At 37.0% G+C, this 22,930-nt stretch overlaps 3 protein-coding genes across 7 annotated transcripts in view; 2 read left to right on the plus strand and 1 right to left on the minus strand.

The window, feature by feature from the left end:
• The window catches only part of LOC120107153, a 34,183-nt gene extending 31,446 nt beyond the window's left edge, over positions 1-2,737 (plus strand). For 2 of the 4 annotated variants that reach the window (XM_039120328.1, XM_039120326.1), the window contains 2 exons: positions 2,008-2,113; positions 2,182-2,737. In XM_039120328.1, the coding sequence (XP_038976256.1) occupies positions 2,008-2,113; positions 2,182-2,289 (214 nt within the window). In that variant the 3' untranslated portion in view covers positions 2,290-2,737. Of the gene's footprint in view, positions 1-1,951; positions 2,114-2,181 lie in introns of those variants that run through there. The other 2 variants (XM_039120327.1, XM_039120329.1) reach the window with 2 other exon arrangements.
• A 3,539-nt stretch (positions 2,738-6,276) lies between these two features.
• Positions 6,277-7,120, plus strand: LOC103710563 (probable glutathione S-transferase). Its single transcript, XM_008796339.2, has 2 exons — positions 6,277-6,627; positions 6,776-7,120. Exons 1-2 carry the CDS (start codon positions 6,307-6,309, stop codon positions 7,118-7,120), a joined length of 666 nt encoding a protein of 221 aa, XP_008794561.2. The 5' UTR covers positions 6,277-6,306.
• A 4,514-nt stretch (positions 7,121-11,634) lies between these two features.
• On the minus strand, positions 11,635-15,516 carry LOC103710562 (40S ribosomal protein S20-1). 2 transcript variants are annotated; one of them, XM_008796336.4, is made up of 4 exons: positions 15,332-15,516; positions 15,083-15,249; positions 14,862-14,975; positions 11,635-12,056 (listed from the first exon to the last, which is right to left on the minus strand). In XM_008796336.4, exons 2-4 carry the CDS (start codon positions 15,207-15,209, stop codon positions 11,914-11,916), a joined length of 384 nt encoding a protein of 127 aa, XP_008794558.1. In that variant the 5' UTR covers positions 15,210-15,249; positions 15,332-15,516; the 3' UTR covers positions 11,635-11,913. The 2 variants fall into 2 exon arrangements, with proteins under 2 accessions (XP_008794558.1, XP_008794559.1); XM_008796337.4 differs by having other exon boundaries at positions 15,083-15,252; positions 15,332-15,432.
• Positions 15,517-22,930: the final 7,414 nt, after the last annotated feature.

The raw sequence follows: 22,930 nt of genomic DNA on the forward strand, positions 1-22,930 counted from the left end.
ACATAAGAGTAAGGGTTACATGAGATTTGATGAGTCCAATTCATTAAGAGTTAATTAATTTTACATTTAATGACCGCAATTATGATCCCAATCCTGGCCTACATGTGCAGTCTCATGAACTTGTATTGTGATTTAGCTTATTCTGAAACTCATATTCCTACTTAAGCTTGACATTGGGTCCTAGGTGTAGGCTTTGACTTGATGCATTAGCTCATAGTTTATTGTAGGGCACTTATGCTAGGTTAATTGTCCCTTAAACCCAAGAGAGAAATCCTCAAGACATATGTGCTATACTAGATTGAGTAGCATTGGGGGGAGGGGGCGCCTAGCTCTCTTTTCTTAGGGCAAAGAGGGGGCCAACCATAGTCCATTGTATTGCCCCGTAACATCAAATATGTAGCATACCATACTGTACTAAGTGGAAACCGGTATGAAACTCAAGTTTGGATCAATACAAGCCTTATACTGTCCTGTACCGAGGTATACCGCCCCATACCGAGACGTATTGAGATGTGTACCAACCCAAACTTAGGCATGCTAATCTGTATGGAGACGTACTGAGATAAAGTGAGAAAAAATGGTTAGAAGTTGTATTCGTACCGTACCAACCATATTGACTGTATTGTATCGAACCGGTAAGGTACTGGTAGGTTTCCTGGTTCTGCGGGACCTGGGGGCCAACCCTTAGAGCTCTCTCTCTCACACTCTCACTCCCAATCCTCTTCTTTTTATAGTTCTTTTGGGCATTTACTAAACAAGGATTCAATGCCAATACCCGAGTTGAAGATCATGCCCCATTTCCTGTGCGTGTTGATTTTGGAGGTTCCCTCAAATTGCATTGATGGGATCAACACAATGAATTAAATTTACAATCACTTGAACTATTGTATATCTTTTGGGAATTTTTTGCATGCTACTCTTCAGTCATGTGCACATAATAGTCTTGTTATCTGCTGCATTATACTGCTACCATACTATCAGATCTAGCATCTAGTGTCACCAAGTCTTTGTTGTTGCAAGATGAAGTTAACTGGGAAATAAAAGAGAGCAACAAGCCTACAGCTTGTTAGCATCACCAAGTTTTGTAGTCAGTACTGTGAGACAAGGCAATCAAATTTATGTCTCAGCTAACTGTAAAATTTATGGGAATAGAAGAAAAGGGAGAAGAAAGAAAAGAGAGGGAAAATTGAAAAAAAGAGTTGATGTGCAGTCCACTCTATCCATGTGTCTCCTCAGAACTGTATTAATAATTGTCATCATCAAGAGGGGGATGAAAAGGGTAAAATGCCATCAGAAGTGCAATTTCTCATTGCTGGTATAAAGTGAATAACAAAGGGAATATAGTTTGTTCATGTTGATTGATTGCATAGACATAAGGACCCTCTAGTTCTGACTGAAGCAACTTTTATGTTGAGGGATTTTTTCACTAATGAGAAGGGAGATTGTTCTTTTCAAGGGGGACATTTATCAGGGCCTAATGTGGTATATATGGTAGAATCTCTCAAGGTCTTTGGATGATGAATGTTGTTGGGGTTGAGACAAGTTCAGTTCTTCAACATGATGTTACTGGTTTCTTTAATCAGATTTGGAAGAATTATCTTTATGATAATCATCAGAAGGTATCAGACTAAACGTTGGAAGCATGACACCTTTTACAGTGACAGAGTTTTCTTCTAAAGGAATTGGGAGTCATGCTCGTTTCCTTTAAAGCCTAAACTGTCATCACTTGTCACTCATTTTCAAGACTTATTCATAACTATTGCTTACAAATTCTGGAGTCTTAACATTTTCTTTTAATATTCCGGTACCTAGAAAGTGTTACTATTGCACATATGCTGTGGTTTTTTTGTAGTGACTTTGCATCCTCAAATATCTAATCCTAAAGCTTAATTTCCATGAAAACTACTTTTTCAGTTTGGCCTCTGCAACTTGTGTCCTTCATGCATTTCAGGTCATGGGCCTCAGTATACTTTTAAGGCCTTGTTATTACTCGACTTTTATTTCCAGGGGTATTGGAGCTGTAGTGTACAAAGTTCCAGAGATTGGAGATGATCAAATGCTAAAAGTAAGCATCAGAAGTGTGGATACCGAGGACACAACACCCATCTCTCAGGTTGTACATTGTGTAGCTTAAGATACATGATCTGGAAGCAAATTCATATTAGTTACTTTTATATCCAGGAATATGGAGGTGGTGGTCACCGGAATGCAAGTTCCTTCATGCTAAGAGCTGTAGAATTCGAGACATGGAAAGTGCAAACTGAACCTCCTATTCAGGCAAATGATTGAATGCTTGTCCTTTGGTTCAGTCATTCCACAATCCAGTATGCAAGCAGGGGTGATTTATGCATTTGGCTTACATGGTGGCTCGCAGCACTCTGTTGTAAATTGTTCCATTTCATAAAAGGATATTTATCATTTTTATGTTCAAGCATGGCTGACAAATTGGCAGATGCTTCCTTGCAGTCCCACATACAAGTGATTGTAGTTGTGCTTATGTAAGACGAGCAATGTAATATCAGTTCACGATAGACTAGATTTGCTCCATGGTAATCTAGTCTAGGACTGCCTGATGGGGTCGCTTGTAGACCCAGATGCAGGTTGGGAATTTAGACATGTTAATGGGTGTTTGGGCTGAATTTTTAGATTTGGTAAGTTATTTGTTCTCAGATTTAATTGTATTGAACCAAATACCACTGGATATTTATACTATGGATTCAAATTATTTTAAGCCTTCGCTTATGGTCCCTTAGCCTCTGCCTGTGTAGGGCATTGCCTTTTGTGATAAAAGTACCCTCAAATCTCCCAAGTGAGCAAAAGGAGAAGCCACTGTGGGAGTGCATTGATTAGATGGTATATGGCAGACATCAATGCCCCCTATTATGATAATAGCCATCCATGTTTCCTCTTATGTATACTGCAAGATTGTAACTCTAATGTTTTACAGTTGCTTAAGATTTAATGGTTGCCTTTTCCTTGCATTTTAGCTTCCTAAGCATTTTATTGAGGCATCCATATCCGGAATAATTTTACCATTATTTTTTTTTCAATTATAGTCATTACCTAATATCAGACACTAGGGTTCAACTCCGGCCTTCATCGGCCAGGGGAATTTGGAGCCTCAGCCTTTGTTACCTTGAAAAGGATTTGGGGGAGGGGAATAAATCTCATATTAGGTAATGAATTTGACATACAGTTCCAATGTAAATATCAAGCTTACTGTGCAGCGGTATTTTGGAATTTCTGCCTTGTGGTTGATGCATATTTATTTTACGCTCTAGCATGGGAAATTCTATGATACATTTGACTTCAATGATTCTAGTGACGGAAAACAAAGAGAAGCTGCAATGTGTCCCATTATGAGAGAAGAAATACGAGACATGGAGAATTGTCAGAGTACTTGTTTGTGTTTGTTTTAGTTCTTGGAGTCTTAGAAGTTTGGTAACAATGCTTGCACTTATTTGACTCTATGGGTGATTGTCACGCCCCGACGTGGGTTCACGAACTGAGGGTCGTGACAATTATTGCATACTCATAAGAAACTCTGCCCACAAGCATAAAGGACATCTCAACGTAATTTCATAAATATGCAGCAAAACAATATAAATAATAATATACAAATTTTATTTTAATAATTAGCTCAACATTGAAATGTATCACGATTCTAACAATATCCTAGGATAGTACATTAATTTAAATAAATTCTATTTTAAAATAACTTGTGTCAAAGTTATGCTAGCTCTCCCATATTGAAAAATCTCAATAGGCTAGTTCTTCGAATCTGTGAAAAAAAAATAAAAAATTGTATAATGAGTTAAACAACCCAGTGAGCAATAGCAACTTTAGTTAAATAAATCAGGCAATCAAATAGATAATAATTTACAGAAAATAAGTATATATGTAGTATTAATATACGAATCAAATCTTTCTAAAAATATTAAATTCTATTCATGGATTCAAATTCTTTCAAATATTCAATTTATCTTATCGATCCTGAGCTATGACCATATCATCCTATGACAGAGTCATAACACCGACTAATCTTCTTCCAATGAGTTGTGCATCATGTTGCAGCAAAGTCATTTAGGATCACTGGTCTACTGGCGGTATGTCATTGATTATCTTGGACACAATCTTTAAGATAATTCATATGCCAACATATTAGTCCCCATTAGCAGAGTCCTCAACATAGCCAATCGAAATTCAAATAGTTTTTGATTTCATATTTCAGTTCTACAATCTTGAGGGTCAAAATCAATCAATTAGGTCCATAATAAAATCATATATCATCATAATATTTTATAATAATATATTACATAATAAGATACTATCCATCAAATTCATGCATCATGAATAATACCACAATGTACCAAAAAAAATACCACTCAAAATCATGAATATAATAATTTAATGATTGCTAATAAATTTTAAAAAAAATAAAATATTATTTATCTTGCGAACGCAATCCAGCTAACATATCTAATTAATCTCAAAAAAAATTTTATAGCCTAATATCAAAAAATTATATTTTTTATTAAAATTTCATCATATTTAATTTTTTTTACTAAAAATATTAAATTATAACACTCTCACAAGGCTAACCAAGTGGGAATGCCCAACACCCGGTCGAAACGATCAAAGTGAAATTCATCAAATCATGCCATGACTAGAACACAAATAGTTCAACAAAGATAGAGGCAATCAAATCTAATAGTGTGTGATAGAAGCTAGGATGGGTGCTGACACACCGCTCGACGATCCTAGATCAGAACCTTTCACCTAGGTTGTTCCATAAATCACTAAGACTCATACTTATAGGGTCCAATCAAAGTGGAGTTCATCATATCATACTTGCATTAGAATATAGAGATTTCAGTAGAGATCAAGGTGACCAATTCTAACAATATCCAAAAAGAGCTAAGGTGGGGGCTGGCGTGCCACCCACCAGTCATAGATTAGGGCCCTTCACCAGAGTGGATCCATAATCATGAAGAGAGGTGCTATGCTAGACTTAATATCTCTATAGAGAGAGTAGACAGACAGTCCAAGTAGAGAGAGAAAGTCCAATAAAGAGAGAATCAAAAGAGAGAGAAAATGGAGAAGAGAAAAAAAAAGAGAGAAGAAGCTTCTCTCTCCAACCAAGGAAGAGGAAGGGAAGAAGGTGGCTGCAAGTGGTGCCTGGGATCAGGCACCCACGACTAGCCAACAAGTGGCCAGCGGTCGGCAGTGACTGGCAGCCAATACTGCCTATGACTATAAAAAATAGGGGTTCTGACCCCCTTAACCCATGGAACAGAGGCATCCCGACGGTAGAAACTCCGGCCATGGCTTCCGTCCACTATGAGGAACTGGACGAAGGCCTCGGTGACAAGCGTCGTCAGCAAAACCAATTGAAAACAAGCGAAACATGGGTTTGTTTACCAAAATAGGGGAAATAGGGCATTGCTCTTTTCCCACCAAAAATTTAGCAATCACCGGCCGGAATTCCTGATCCATAAACTCGAAAAGAAGTGGAGAAATGATTAATCAAAGAATTTTGGCTCTCACCTGGCCTCCCGCAATACTTAGCCATGACAATAGTGCTGATAATGATTGATGATTGCGGAAGGAATTGGAGAAGAATTTGGTGATTAAACTTCGATTGGGGTTGGTTCTCCGGTGAGGGAGGATGGGGAGGATAGGAGGAGCTCTAAATAGAGCTTGGTTGCGACCGGAATTCGACTTGGAGTGGAATTCCATCCGACGAACTTAGGAGAAAGAAGACTCTCATCAGGAGTCCTCTTTCCTCCTTCGCACGTGCTGTGCTATGCTATGCAGGTGCGTCTCTTTTTTTTTTGGGCGGTCAAATGGATCTGGCCAGTACATAATTAGGCCCTAAAACGGCCTGGGTATCACAATGATTCTTTTCCTTCTTTCTCTGTAATCTGTAGTCTGGTGCACCTAGACTTGCAGTCTACTCCTAATGCAGGACTCATTTATGTCCATCGGGATTAATTCAGATGACGAGCTTATCTAACTTCTGGCTTCAAAAATTGCTTTTATACAAGTGCTTTACCTCAAGTAATTTTCTTTTTTCGCGAATATTTTACTCCAGACGATCAAAGACTCCCAACTTCCAAAGGGACAAGAAGATGCGTTCAAAAACCTTTGGCTTGGGATGATTCCAAGGGGAACGGAACAGCAGGGCTTTGAAGTTGTCGTCCATGCATTGATCTTATCATTGGGTTGACAACGGCACATTTTCCTATAAAAGCATCGATCCATATTCCTGCACTCACCAACATAGAGAAGAAAAGAGATAGAAAGATGTCGAAGAAGGACGAGGTCGTAGTCCTGGACTTCTGGGTGAGCCCTTTTGCAATGAGGGTGAAGATAGCATTAGAGGAGAAAGGCATCAAGTTTGAGGCACGCGAAGAGGACTTGCTTGGAAACAAAAGTGAGCTACTACTGCAATCAAATCCAATCTACAAGAAGGTGCCCGTCTTGCTACACAATGGCAAGCCACTCTGCGAATCCCTGGTCATCCTCAACTACGTCGATGAGACGTGGCCTTCACCACCCTTACTTCCCACGAGCCCTTATGAGCGATCGGTGGCCAAGTTTTGGGCAGACTTTGTGGACAAGAAGGTTAGCCTCTAGTTTCTAATTTACAAGATTTACACTCTCATCACCCTATACTATAACTTTTAGTCCTAGTTGACTAAAAATCAAATACTAATGGTTAAGAAACTACGTGCTAAGTTCCGGTCATATTAACTTTGGTCAAAATCTGCAGATATTTGAGGGGGGAAGCAAGATATGGAAAAGCAAAGGCGAGGCGTTAGAGGTGGCAAAGAAAGAGTTTGAAGAGTGTTTAAAGCTGTTGGAGGGAGCCCTTGGGGAGAAAGAATACTTTGCAGGGAACGGATTTGGGTTTGTGGACATCGTCCTCATTCCTCACATCTCTTGGTTTTATGGCTATGAGCAATTCGGGGGCTTCAAAGTAGAGGAACAGTGCCCCAAACTCGGTGCCTGGATGAAGAGATGCTTGGGAAGGGAATCTGTTGCCAAAGTGCTTCCTGACCCGGCAAAGGTTCATGAGTTCATCTGCAAGTTGAGGAAGATGCATGGGATTGAGTAGATAACCTGCCACGATAGGCTCATTTGTTTTCTGCTCGGTTGGTGGTGTTTCTTTTAATTTGCTTCCTCTCTTTCCTCCTTTTCTTCTCTCCTGCATGAGAAGAAAAGAGAATAAAAGGTGTACCATTTTCCTATAAATGATAATCTCATATGTCTTGCTTCCGTACTTTTTTTTATAAATTTTACGGCTGCAATTAGCTTTCTCCACGGGTTCTCTTTTCCAGATTCCACAACACCATCGTCTTCTCCGCTGACTACTGCTCACAAGGATTGCAAGCCCACAGAGTGCTGCTGTCAATTAGGTGAGGCTATTGTCCACTATTTGGTAGCACAAATTTTGTGAGGATCCACACAGACGTGTGTACATCAGCTATACATTAGATAGATTTTGGATATTTATATAGGATCAAAAAATCTGAAACAACCATCTTCTGGTTAGCTTTTTTAGGTGACACACTAAGATGTTAGAAATGATATATAAGAGCAAGCTCAAGTTGTGGCCTATATGGACTAGAGAATACGGTAGCATAGGCCTATTTTGGTTGTAGTAGTTATGATTAGATTTCAATAAAAGGTGTCACAGAGCCTTGCGCAAGTCATTGAATATAAGGTCATGGGAATCCAACTTTCTAAGGACTTATGCGGATAAACAAAAGTTTGTTTTCTAAAGTCCCATTTACCCTTTCCTGGCTTAATTATTCTAAATTCCCGTTAGAATATTTAATTAATCCTTCCTCCCACTACAATTGATTCGTATAGCTGGGCTGGGATCTCGGCCATTGCTTGATATATAACTTGAGAGCATCAAAGTGGATGAGTTCCACAAGGTTAAAACAAAGCAGGAAAGCAAGAGGTTTGATAGAACAAGGAATCATGGCTGGGAGCTAATTAGGACTCTCAGGAAGAAGTCAAGGTTTTCTGAGGTTTATAACCGGTTGATACATCAAATACCAATTTCATCATCTAAAGCAATGGCCAAAATCAAGTCTTCATAAAAAACATGCCATAAATAAAAACATGGCTGAAGTAAAATTCTATCTTATTTACTCTCCCTTGGTAAAACAGATGGTAGCACTTGCCATATGATAGTAATATCATCTATTACTAATGGAATATCTACATTTACCCTTATAATGTCCATTCATCTCTATTATTATAACAGAAACCTCGCCGAGGCTTTGTTGGAATTTCGGCGCAAATATTTAGTCCACCGACAAAATCTATATAATATAATAAAAAAATTAGTCTTTCCAATAGGAGTTGCATATTATGTTGCTATGTGTACATAGGGGTATCAGATAATGTTGCCAAGTATACCTGGCTTAACCTCAAACAATACTAATTTAAGTATAAATAAAAAGTACTCATAATCACAAACAGTTTGGAAAAAGTTAAGAGAATATAGGGATGATATAGGATCTTCATAAGTTTATTACCACGACACTCAACCTAAAACAATGCTCATTTAAGGGTTATAGAAGGTACTCAGGATCACGAAGAATTAGGAAAGAGGTCAGAGAATGTAACCACATTCAAAGCCTTTGAAAATCAATTTCAATCATACACTGCCACACCAGCAAGTAGATAGGAGTGTGTATAAGCTATGCATGAGTATATTAGCAATTAAACGTGTACGAGAATAATCATCAATCATTAATATACAATGCTCATTGTAGGGTTAATAAAAGGTACTCAGGACCATGAAGAGTTACGAAAGAGTTAAAAGAGAACATAGGGATTATATACGATCTTCATAAGTTTACCCCCCTGACACTCAACTTCAAACAATGCTCATTTAAGGGTTAATACAAGGTACTCAGGACCATGAAGAGTCAGGAAAGAGGTGCATATAGCCTGTGCATGAGCACATTAGTGAGTCGAGGCGTACATACCAAATCCTATGCATTTGTGCAAGTCTACAGCTAGTTAAGATTAAAAGCCCAATCAGAACTTCAAACATGTGCAGGTTATGAATGACAATTGGCGCAGCCTGCCATCTTATTCTTCCTTGTGACTACATGCCATCCTTTACCCTAAAGGCAACTCCATCCCCTCTCCTCCAATCTCAACTTTTATTACAGCTTAGAATCATGCACAATCTCACTTATTATACTATATATGATATTGAATATCACAGCTACCACATATTGCATGCACAATCTTGGTATATCAACTTATATCAATCTCCAAAAATCATGGGATCTAATTATCATATTCAAATTTAGTATTTATACCAAATTATAGGATTTTGCTATAGTATTATACTATATCTGGTCCCTAGTATCTTTCCTATAATTATAGAATTTTATTATTGTATTCTACTATATCTGGGGGCTTAACTTGTACATAAAGCACACCAGTGTTATGAATAGTATAAGCAATTCAAATCATATTTTTAATACAAATTTCTCATAATATTAGAATGGATTTTTTCTTGATCGATCAACCCCTTTTTCTTGTTCTCCTATCATATTTCTAATACAAATTTCTCATGCTATCAAAGTGGATTTTTTTCTTGATCAATCAATCCCTCTTTCTTGTTCTCCTATCATCCTCCCGATATTTGTTTTCTTTGGCCCTCTATTCTCCATTTGATAATCATGGCTACTTCTACAGTTCTACTGTTATTTCTAATCCTAGTGTTGATATAACACCACCGTTCTTTCTCCACCACTCAAATAACCCAGGCATGGTCCTAGTCTTTTAAGTCCTCACTGGTGACAATTATCCTCTATGGAGGTATGCCATGAAGACTACTTTCTTAGCCAAGAATAAAATTAGTTTTATTGATGGCTCGCTTGAGAAGCCTGACAAAAGTTCAGCAATACTATATGCATGGTAATGTTGCAACACCATGGTGCTTTTCTAGATTTGGAATACAATGTAAAAAGATCTGTGAGCAGCATAGTCTATTTTGAAACTTCAAAAGAAGCATGGAAAGATCTGGAGGAACACTTTTCTTATAATAAGGCTGCCCAAATTTATCATATCAGGCGAGATATCTTAATGCATTTTTAAGATCAATCTTCTGTTGCTTCTTATTTTACCATACTTAAAACATACCATGATGAAATCAATGATCTATGTCCACTTTCTACTTACACCTATGGTACAATGAACGAGTTGAACTAGATCTCTCAAGATAAAAAGGTTTTTCAATTTCTTATGCGGTTCAATGACTCCTTTTCCATCGTTCAGAACTAAATACTCACCATGAAGACACTACCTACATTAAGTAAAAATTTCTCTTATTTTGTAAAAGGAGAAACAAAAAATACCCCAAGTCAAATTGATGTGATCTCTTAAAGGCATGAAGTTTTAATAAACATAATTCTAGTCACTTCGATAACCAATGAAGAGGTCGTGGTTGTAGAGGTCGTGGCGTTCATGGCAATACAAAATGATCACGCTATGATTACTGCAATAATCTTGATCACACATGTGATATTTGTTACAAATTATATGGCTGCCCGAACCATCGTGGAGAAACTAAAACTCCTACTCATGCTGCAAATCATGTTGCTAATGGTGAAAATCTTCTTGGCCCATCTATTATGCCCCAACGCATGCTAAAGTTGTATGTCCAATTGCTATCCATATTAAATATTGACAAAACCACCACTTTCATCAACATGACATATATTCTTTCCAACTCACTAACATATGACATGGGTAATTGATACAAGTGCTTCTAACCACATGGTCTCCGACTCTAATAATTTTTTTATTACTTGAATCTTTATCAACTCATCAATCCATTAAACTACCTATTGAAGATACAGTTCAAATAGCACAAAAAACTATTAAAATATTTCCTTTTCTTGAGTTAAAAAATATTCTTTGCATATTCACTTTTAATTTAAATTTATCATCCATTAGTAAGGTTACTAAAACATATAATTGTGTTGCCACATTTTTTTTCCTAACTTCTGTATTTTGTAAAACGAGAAAATTGATTGATCTACGTAAAAAAAAAGTCCAGTTTCTCCTACTTCTATAGCTTGTCCTAGATTCAATTAGTTCAATAACAATAACTAAACTACCGTATTATGGTTGAAATTTTTTAGTGGAAATAGGATGGAGCTTAGTACAGGCGTTTTTTTATCCTTTCTCCCTGGGAAGTCTTGTAGCGTCGTCCACAAGAACAATATTTGAGTACACATACCTTTTAGGTATAACATAAACATGAATTGTCCCATTCTCCTGAAATACCGAGAGATATAGATGTATCCAAACAAGCCCTAAAAGGGCTATCGCATTCCTACCCGATTATTCATCAAGCAGACCCAAATTGAATCAGTAATCGATTGCAGATATCTGGAATGAGATAAGATGCAATGCTAATACTGAAAACAGATTCCTGCAAAGGTACAAACTGATGTTTTAGCAAAATTCTCATATTAAACAGAAACAAGGATTAAGATTTCCTAAGGAAAATGTAATTAAAAAGAGTGTAAAGCCCTAAAAGGGTCAATTGCATTCCTATCCAATTATTAATCAAGCAGACCCAATAACTCAGTTCAATCACCACTAAATTGAATCAGTAATCAATTGCAAACATTAGGAATGAGATAAAGATGCAATGGAAATACTGAAAACAGATTCCTCCACGGGCACAAACTGATGTTTTAGCAAAATTCTCATATTAAAAAGAAACAAGGATCAAGTTTTCCTAAGGAAGATATAATGAAAAAGAGTGCCATTATCTTTAGACTAAATGCTTCTTGTGCTCATTCCAGATGGCAGACAAAACACTCCAACTACCTATATAATTGCATCAAAGTTTTGGCTGAATCATGGATCAGCAATTGTCACTTCAACCTCCACACCAGGCTCAATGGTGATTGAGGTGATCTGCTTCACCACTTCAGGTGAGCTAATAAGATCAATCACCCTCTTGTGTACGCGAAGCTCAAACCGATCCCATGTGTTGGTTCCTGGAAAAAATAAGACAACCATTATAAGCCCGAGGATTCATTAGCAAATTGCATGGTAGCTTGCATCTTTATCAGGTTTTTTTACAATTGTGATTATAGGAAACCGATATCCTAAAATCGGGTTCTCCAGCAATAGAGACAATACTAAACGACCTTTGCGTCCAACTATCCCCCCTTGGGAAAAAAAAGGGTCTTGGTGTCCATGTCATGTATTTGCTCATTTCTTAAGGAGTAAAAAAAATACCTCATTCTCCATTAAACAATAAAAACAACCAGGATGAAAATACCAAAAGAACCAAGGTACCAACTTATCTTGCTCGCAAATGAAAGAGAAAAATATTACAATAAAAAAGAAAACGGCTCTCTACCATTTTTAGGACCAAGTTAAGATATTGAGGGATTACATAATTGCAGCTAGTTTAAGAGTGGTTGAGAGAAAATTCACAGAGCAGAAACTCTAAGGTTAATACTAATAGTTATTATAACTTTAATTCCGAACAAAATGAAAATTTATGTTAAATAAGAAAAATGAAAAACAAGAAGGCATAACAATGAAAATGAGAGAGAGAGAGAGAGAGAGCAGAACTATACGGTTCTGCAATGATAATTGAATGGTGAAAAACAAAAGATATTATTTCCTTGAATCTAATAAATATATATTTATCCTTGTGATATTTGTTTTAACAGTTTTTGACAAGTACCGTAGATAAATAATCAATATGTAATTTCAATTGAGTTAAATATACACATCTTCCCAATGTTAAGTTCCCCAATGTTAAGTTCCTTCTCAAGAGTAGAATGTTCTCCATGGACTCCGAACCTTAATCCCATCTATAAAGTTCCTCTGGTAAGAATTAGGTTTTCTCCCAACAGTACAAAATTTAAACCTTGCTCTACACACAAACCTCCTCCTCAATTCAGAGTGTAATATCTTACAACTTGCATTGAGTTACTCCCAGCTTAGTTGATAGTTATTTGTTTAGGCATTTAAGATTATACAGTTGCATGGACTCTGAACCTTAATTCCATTTATCAAGTTCCTCTGGTAAGAATTAGATTTTCTCCCAACAGTGCAAAATTTAAACCTTGCTTTACACACAAACCTCCTCAATTCAGAATGTAATATCTTACAACTTGCATTAAGCTACTCTCAGCTTAGTTGATAGTTATCTGTTTAGGCTTTTAAGATTATACAGTTGCATGGAGAAAGCATGTTTTGCACATTGCAACAAACAGACATATGATGGAAATCACAATAATGAAAGATTGCTTAGCACCAACATTACAATAGGTCAAAATTTGAGAAAAATTCTAGATTTTTGTTTAGCAGAAATTGCAAAATTGCAATCATGATAGACAAGTAGTAAATTGAAAAAGAAGAAAGCTTGGAAGCATCTGGAAGCAAGATTTGGAAAAAAAACAGAACTATTGAGGCAGACTTGTTGGTCCAATTGGACTAAATCTAGTAAGTTGTTTTCTAAAATCTTACAGAAAGCTTTATCTAGATCAATATACATGCATATCATTTATTTATTCTTCCATAGAAATCAGGTCCTCGCTAAAAAGTACTTTCCTGAACAATTCAACAACTGCCTTTGAAATTCAAACATAATGCATTTCCCAAACTATAATTTATAATTTTTAAGGAATTGCAGGTTGCAAAGCATAACTACTTTGGCATTGGTGCTCATTATTTTTAGAAATTGCTTGAATAATACGAAAACATGGAAAGTTTCTTAAATTTTGAGGCACATATATCAAGTACCTAGCTTTCTAAAAACTGTATGATATCAAAATTGTTTCTGAAGCTGCTTGTTTCATAAGAAACAAAATGCATTGTTATCTTAGCAATACCATGTAGTATGAATCCCACAGCTTCAGGGCATACCATCAGGCAACGGCGATATGCTTTGTCCAATTAGTGCATTGAACAACATTTTCATATACCACTCATGTGAAACCAGTAATATAGAAGAGTACAAACAATAATATCACAACAGTTTATGCTGCATGTTTGCTATTTTTAATATCCTAATTTACTTGCTTTTAAACATAGCTATATAAATTTAACCTTGAATACAAAAACAAGGGGGCTAGAACATGAATCAAAAGGAAGCTCCCAAATGATAACTCATGCAGAGTCAACATGTTAAAGTAAAAAAAAAATAGCAGCAAGAATAATTCCCTTTCCAAGAACAAGTTCTTTGCTATAAAAAGTTTTTGATCCATAATCTCATGTTTACAGACAACAATTGTACTTAATTGCTGTTCATTCTGATTGTTTCAAGAAAAGAAAAATATTACTTGCACGAAAGATATTTTGGTCTTACTTGCATTGGATCATCAAAGAACCCTCTAGTGCATCCCACTATGTACACTTTGCTTTAACCTATCTGGAAGCATCCACTCTATTTGATTCAACATCCAAATAATGTTTTGTTACTATCAACTACTTTCTATTGCATTTCCAAGTTGAGATTTACCATCATATTTTTATGCATAGTCCAGCATGTACTTAGTCCAGTTTGGTTAGCAAAATCTATCTAAAGTTTGGATCCCTCATTTGCTCTGCATGGTCTGCAAGGTCAAGGGGAACATGATAAAGAATCATTCCAGTATCCAATACCATTCCAAGTTCAAGGGTCCCAGTTATTTCAGAAGCTCAATACATGGACTCCAACATGATATAAAATTAATTCTTTAACATAGATCCAACCAATAATAACAATAACAATAACAACAGCAATTCCCTAGTTCGTGTAAAGAGAGAGAGAGAGAGGGCGATTCGTTCGGATTGGGTGATACCTTCGCCACAAGGGGACTTGCGGGTGGTGATGTGCAGGACCTTAGTGGGCATCCTCACCGGTCCCTTGACCTTCAGCCTCTTGTCCTTGGCTCCCCTCACCAGATCCGAACAAACTGGACCGGTACTCATTTGATTTTATAAGAAAAGATCAGAACGAACAAAAGAACTAAAGACCCGCAAACGAGAAGGAAGAGAGGGATATATCTATCTATATGTATACCTTTCTCGAGATTCTTGACGTTCTTCGAGGAGAGGGTGATCCGGATGCGGTGGAGCTGCTCCTGGGACTCCTCCATCCCCAGCTTCCCGGCCGCCTTCATCGGAGGTGGAGCATACGCCGCCGCCATGCCTCTTTTCCCTTCACCAACACCACCAACTACGACGATTCTGCTACAATCCAAGGATCTGATGAGCAACGAAGAGATGATAGATAGATAAAGAAGATAAACCCTAACCCTAACCCGCTAACCTGATACTTGCCGAGGGTTTCAAAGCGCGGCGCCGCTGCAGCTCCTCTCTGGGGATCGATATGCGGGGTGGGATTAGGGTTTTATTCGGTTGGTAGAGTCGCGATGAGTGGACCCCACAGCATCATGCGCTTTCCAGATGAGGAGGAGATCTGATGATTCTGATCCAAGGGCTAACCGGACCTCAACCATCTCAATTGAGCCAAATGGGTAGTGGTCGTATCAAGATTACTATTGTTTTTCCAATTTAGAAATTAGAAAATCGAGATAGGTTTATATAATTATAGAATATATATACGTATATATATATATATATATATATATATATATATATATATATATATATATATATATATATATACATATATATACATATATATACACACACATATATATATATATATATATATATATATATGCATACAAATATACGGATATATATATATATATGTATGTACGTACATATATATATATATATATGTACGTATGCATATATATGTACATACGTGTGTGTGTATATATATGTACACGTACGTATGTGTGTATATATATGTACACCTACGTATGTGTGTGTATGTACACGTACGTACATATATATATGTACACGTACGTGTATATATGTATACGTACGTGTGTGTACACACGTACATATATATGATAAATAATCAAATTTACAACATTTTGCATGCTTTAGAAACAAAATTTCAAATGTTTTCCATACTGTTTTTGCATTAATAGCATGCTTTAAATACTAAGAGTTTTTGCATTAATAACATGCTTTAAATCACATAGACTTGCATTTTAAACTACTCTCTAATTGTAGCATAAATAGAAATGAACATGTTATCTAATTTTTCAGAAAACTTATGAGAAAGTTATATGTAATGTTGGAATATTTTGAAGTCATTGATATTTTTAATTACTTCAAAATAGTTATCATAAAGAATAACATAATGCATTTTTTTTTAATTTTCCACTGGAAAAGTTTTGGTTTTTATAAAAGTAGTTAATTATTTAAATATCACGGCATACTTATTCAATTTACGGACATGAATGAATTTTAGATAAGTATATTGAATCATCGCATAGCATTAGTGTAGTGGCTAGGAAGCCATGAAGCAAATGATAAACCAGGTGTCAGAATCCAGCTGCTATCTAGTTTAGATCTGGTTTAATACAGATATCTGGATCAAGAAAAAATATCCTAATATCTGGATCCAAATCCAAATGATAATTTAACTGAGGTTCTGATACGCCCGGTTTATTTTTTTTTTTTTTGGCTGAAAACGGATTTTCATACAATACGTGTACGAATACACCCAATAAAGTCAAAAAATACAAACTCGCGGAGAGCCAGTGGCAGCTCCCCCTCCTCCACCCAACAGGTATACCCTGAATGATGAGCTGCGAAGGCAGCCACCCAGTCGGCTGCCTCATTAGCTTCTCGGAATACATATTTGGCCTGAATGGCCGTCCCAACCCCACACATCATCCCTATATCCCGAACCAAGGGGTGGTCTGTGCCCTCACCCCTCAGCCCCACCTGGATCCAACTGATAACTGTGGCCGAGTCGCCCTTCAAGACAATCGAGCTAGCCTGCAATACCTGCCTCGCATATCGGAGACCCGTCCAGGTAGCTCGTAACTCTGCCCCGGGAACCGACGTACCGAACAACTGACAGCCACCTGCTGCCACCACTCTGGAGTGCGGGTCTCGTATCACAAAGCCCGCACCACCTCGCGCGCCTCGATCCAGAACTGATCCGTTGAAGTTGACCTTGAGAAAGCTCGGGGGTGGGGCTCCTAGGTGAAGAACACCGTCTGAGGAGCTGTCGGAGCAAAGAGGGAACCCCAGGTGTCCTGAGCTATCATAGGTCCAACTGAGAAAGGTCTGATCTCCAAAGCCTGAACTCGTGCGAACTCCGCAACAAACCTCGGTGACACTCTGCGCTCCGCGAGGGTACGGGCGTTCCTTGCCAGCCAGATTTGGTATGCTGTGCAGGTCGCTCGAATAGCCTCCTGACATGTCCGAGGGCGAGCCAACCACTGCTGCATCATCTATAAAAACTGAGGCCTCCCACACCAGACCCCCTGCGGGAACCTTGCCCACAGCCATGCCGACCTCGCCCAGAACCCTCCGCTGGTATCCCCCAGCCTCTCCTGCTCAGCACTGCTCTCGATACGCCCGGTTTCAGCCCTAGGAACTAGTAACATGAAACACTTAGGACATATTCCTTGGCAACCTATTTTAAATCTTCTTGCCCCTAAATCTTTTGGCACAATTTAATTTGAAGTGGAAAGTCTCCAACTCCAACTGAATGTAATTAAACCGCAACTGAATGTAACTAAACCGAATCTAACCTATTCCAAGATGTAGTTGGACAGAAAAGTGTATGATTTGTCCTGCATCAGGGTGGGTTTGGCTCTGTGCTTTAATAATCTCCTTAGGCTTGTGTTTTCTCATAACTTTACCTAACTTGCCCACATTTGCATCTCATTCTCCGTTGGGAGAATGGAGAATTGAAGCTTTTAGAAATATAAAGTTATTGCTCCAAAAAAATAAAAGGTTTTTTTTGTCGAGGAAGGGGACTGTAGAAGCAAGAGTATAAGAGATACCTAGACATGTATAATCCCACATAGAAAATTTTGGCCATTAAAAATCCAGTTAAGTCAGCAAAAAAAAAAAAAAAAATGGTGATTCTACAACACTCAGCTGGTCCATCACGGCCTCTCAATGACTACTATTATTTATTCTTAAAATTGTACTTAGCATCCAAAAAGTTAAAAATGCTTTGAAGATGTCAAAATTTCCAAGTAAAAGTTTGACCCATAAGAACTATAAATCCGAGAGATTTAGCAACACAACAAACGAGAACAAAAAGGAGAATAAATGCGAGGAAGCCTTCACAATGTTCTTGTCGTGTCCATTTTGAGATCATGCTTTTTGTCAATTCCTTAACCTGTACATGTAAGAGAATAAAGAGTTGAAAGTTTAAATAAATATCATTATATTGATGCAGAGAATATAATAATTGTATCTAAAGAATACTAAAAGCCTGGATAATATTTCCATTTTTAATTTCTTACAACGTCTCATGTTGCTCCAAATGTTTTTTTAAACATGTCATCACATATTAAAAAGAAGTGGGCCGACCTAGCTGCAACAGTCTTAAATACTCATATGCCCATTGCACCAAAGAAAGAACAAAAAAAAAAAAACATGCCCAAATATGATAGCCTAGTGAAGCACTTTAACAGCACCTGTATGAGCCCTAATAACACTTCAGGGCGCCTTGAGCGATTCATAAAGCAGCCAATGGGAAGAGACACAACTATGCACACTTTTTCTAATTACCAAAGGAGCCCCAACTAAATAAACGGGATAGTTTCCACTGGCCACAATACTTATGGTTATGTTCATGGCAAAAGACGAGCTTAGGATTTTCTGAGGGGATGAATGGAAAAGAAAAGCAGCATGCTAGAAAACAAGCTATTAAAGTTGGTGTTTCTCATTACAGGGCCCTTCATTGCCCACCTAACCAAATTAAATGTTTCATACGACCATGGTTGCCCATTTAGAGATTAAGGAAGAGCACATCATCCTGACTTCAATACCATAAACATGGCTGGTTGCTGAAATTATCAATACATGCTAGTAATGGATGGTCAGAAAGATCATTGATCCAACATCCCTGTAGGTCATTGTCCACATTATTTCACTGAAATGGTAGAATAACAATGCTTCAGGAACCTCCATAAGTATTTGTTTTCATACCACATTAGTATGGTGACTCCGCCAATCTTCTTACAAAAAATCATTTGCTCCACCTTCAGCAGGGTGGGATCCTAATGCATCATTCTGGCCTTTCCAAAGTCCAAGAAAATAAGAATGAACAAATATTGATCCTAAAGCAACAAAGTACAAGCATACTAATGTTTCTTCATTCATGCTATCCCTCTGAATTATTACAATTTCTTTATTCTCATTTTATTCTCTGAGTTAACCATTTCTTTACAATTTTTCATAATAAAAGTCCATCTATTAAGTTTGAGTTTTCATCAAAATCAGGCATTGCTATACTACCCTAATCTTTTTGACCAATTCAAGGTCTGTAACCGAAGAAACTCAAATATTGACTAAACTTTCATGCTTGAACAATGAAGAATCATTAGCAAACAAATTAATAAATACTTAATTGGAGCAGGGTGATAGGAAAATCAAGTTTCCATTCCAATTCCATCCGGAGCAAAGATGTTTTACTTGTCAACCATGTAAAATTATAGTCTATTCTCTGGTCTTATCATCTAAGTGTAAAAGAAGATTCCTCTTGCCAACCATGTACAGTATCCACATTCCACAAGCTAGTGAAATTTATAATCCTTACCTAAGAACATAAGTTTTCCCATCTACATGTCAAGCCTCCGCATCTTCCACAAAAGCATTCAGTTAATTTAGAGGGATGACAACAAATAAAAAAGACACTGTAAACAGTCTCTGCCTGAAACATGGTCCTTACAAGTCATTCCAGGACTCACTTCAAATGAAACTTCAAATGCAAATAGCTGACAAATAACTTCACTGACAGATCCTTAAGGACATACCAGACACCATAACAACTGGCAATTATTATGATCAAAAGCTTCTGAAAAGGGCATCACTACTTGATTTTTGACAATCATCAACTGATCTTGCTCTTCGAAACAGTGATAAAATTACACAGGCTGCTAAAAGCTAAATCTCTGAAAAAGCTACAAGATCTGCTATCAACCCCAAAATAGAAACCACAGAACATTAATAAAGGCACACATCTTTCACCACGAATTAAAGTAACTTAGATATGGATCAAAGTGATAGGAAGTACAGAAGTACAATGGAGAGAAGAGTAGGAGCTACTCTTTCTTACTCATTACCAACTGCTCAAAGACTGCACTGCACCTAAGACAGTATATAGCCGGACGCAAAACGCATATTTGTATGGATACCGAAAATACAAAAGAATTCGGTCTACAAGTAACACATCTTTGGGTTTTAACTGGCCTCTCCATTTTCATAATCAAGATACCTTCAGTATCAGCCTTTTTTTTTCTTTGGCAAAGGCATATTTATTATTTTAATCATGTAAAAATATGAGGAAACCCCAGAGAAACCTTCAGCAAGGGAATGAATAAAGCTAAAACCCAAAGAAAGAAGAAAAGAACAAAGCAAAAATGATTCCCAAATGATACCCAAGGGAGCACATGGTACAGTTGTGCACTGAGCAAGAACATTTCAATGTCAATCATGATCATCATAATAAGATCACTGACCATCAAACTAATACCCATTGTGATGATTTATAACCACTTATCCAAACATCTGCACTGCTGTAATACATTATAGAACCTTGCATACTCAGATTCTAAAAGCATTAACTTTACCATGTTTGAGATGAAAATCAATGTAAAAAGCTGATCTATAAATGAAACTTAAAATTTTGAACAACTTAGGTTTGACTTGTGACAATCATTTAACTCATCCATGAACATGGAGGCAAGAATTCACAGCCTTAAAATATCTGCACTCAAGCATTCCCTGTGGTTATCTGATAAATAAGAGATACTATCTTCAAAGTCCAAGTGAACGTAAAGCATATTTGTGAATTATTGAATTTCTGTGTTAAACAAAACATTAAAGGTAACTTCTCAAATGTCTAAATTGAGAGAATGAAGAGAGACAGGATAGAAGAGATTGTTTCAATCAGGAAGAAGCCCCTGGGTCTCAATACTTTTAAAAAGTAATGTCTGGCATCCCTTTTTCTTTTTCAGATCAGATGACCGAAGGTTCCCTGTTTGAAATAATTCCTCTCTCTGCACCTGCAAACACTTTCTCACGTCTAGCCTCGCAGGGATATCTAATAGACAAGCCGTACAGGCATCCAATGAACCTTAGGTAATGGGTAACCATCAGGAAACAGAATTCCACTCAAGGCTCCTCCATGAATTGCATGGTCGTACGAGACAGCTATTACCAATTAATGCAAATAAAATATAGTTTCAGTACTTTTTTTTCTTAGCATGCCAAATAATTGAGCTGGCAAAGGATACAGTAAATTGAATAATTTTGAGACATTAAATAAAAGAATCTAACAAAGAAAAGAAAAATGAAATCGTAGATTCTGCGGCCCATCGACAAAAAGGCAATCAACAAATTGGCAGATGATATCTCATACTCATAATATGTATGACACTAAAGGATTTTGCTCAGAGATCCACTATATAAAACTTAGTCGCTAGAATCTTCTATCTAGGATAATAAACCTGCTTTAGAATCTTCTTGAAATCTCAAACCTGCACTTGCTTCCTAAGCACTTCCTTAAAGTGTTTCTAAAATATCCACCTCTCCCAGCCTGCACCACCTCTTGATTTTAGCAACTAACATACAAATCCAGGTCCCTATAGCTTGGTATAGCAAATAAGAGATGGTGTACGAAAAAATAGGTGAAACAACTGACTTCATGCCAATTCGGTCTCAAAAGCACAATGGACTCCTTTCATGAGATTGCCATATGACCCATGTCAGCATGGGCTTATGAAGAAGCATGTGTCGTTCAAGGATTTCACTTCTTGAAAATAGATGGAAAATATAGAATCATGCAGTTACATACATAGTATCCATGAATCAAGATCCTTTTCCGTAATAGAAAGTAAAAGAAACAGGCTTGGCCACGGTGCCTCTACAGAGTCATTTCTTGTGATATTTAGATGTAAAATTTTAAAAGAAAGTTCTAATTTCATTTGGTAAAACATGACTCAATGTGATTAACATCGTCTCAACTTTTAATGAAACCAAAACCTTTATCCTTTCTCTTTATCATTTTCCTTTTTTCATTCAACCCAAAAAACTAGATCATATATCTATGCAAATCTTATCCTAGAACTGCTTCATAGTAGCTGGTACCAGGCAAGCTGATTGGACACCAAAAAAGACTTGTTTTACAGCATTTGGGAAGAAGATGCAAGATGCCATATTTAATTTCATGGAGAAGAAGATGGACAATACCATCCAAAGAATTTTATTTATGTTAGCAATTTTATAAAGGAAACAATATGACCCTTTGGAAGTTCTAGTGAAGCCTTGAAAATTAGAGATTCCAATATATTTAATCCCTAAAAATTCTCATGATTCCTGAAAAAATAAGAGCAGCAACAACATCCCTCAGAGAAGGATGAGAAGACGAATGAAAATCATTCATCATATGAGATGATCATTTAAATAGCTAATGAATGCCTATGTCATGTGTTTATTTTACAACTATTGAACTTCAAACATCTAAACTATGATAGACCCATTATCCTGCTTCATTAAATGTCCAATCAAACCCAAACAACATTAGAATGAGCTCACAGGAGACCAAGATCCAATGATTCAATTGCTCACGAGCTCAATAAATTCTTCATCATTGAATCACAAGGATTCAGCATTGAAGCATAAAATTTATGTTCATCAGCATGATGCAAGGGTCATATCACGCCCATGTTAGTTACAAGATCATCTGATGCATGCCATGCTCACCATGTGCCCAAGGAGCAGAACAAAGAAAATTGGGTTTGTGTTAGTCTAT

Source organism: Phoenix dactylifera, unplaced genomic scaffold (genome assembly GCF_009389715.1).
Source record: "Phoenix dactylifera cultivar Barhee BC4 unplaced genomic scaffold, palm_55x_up_171113_PBpolish2nd_filt_p 000776F, whole genome shotgun sequence".
In the NCBI taxonomy this organism is placed as follows: domain Eukaryota; kingdom Viridiplantae; phylum Streptophyta; class Magnoliopsida; order Arecales; family Arecaceae; genus Phoenix; species Phoenix dactylifera.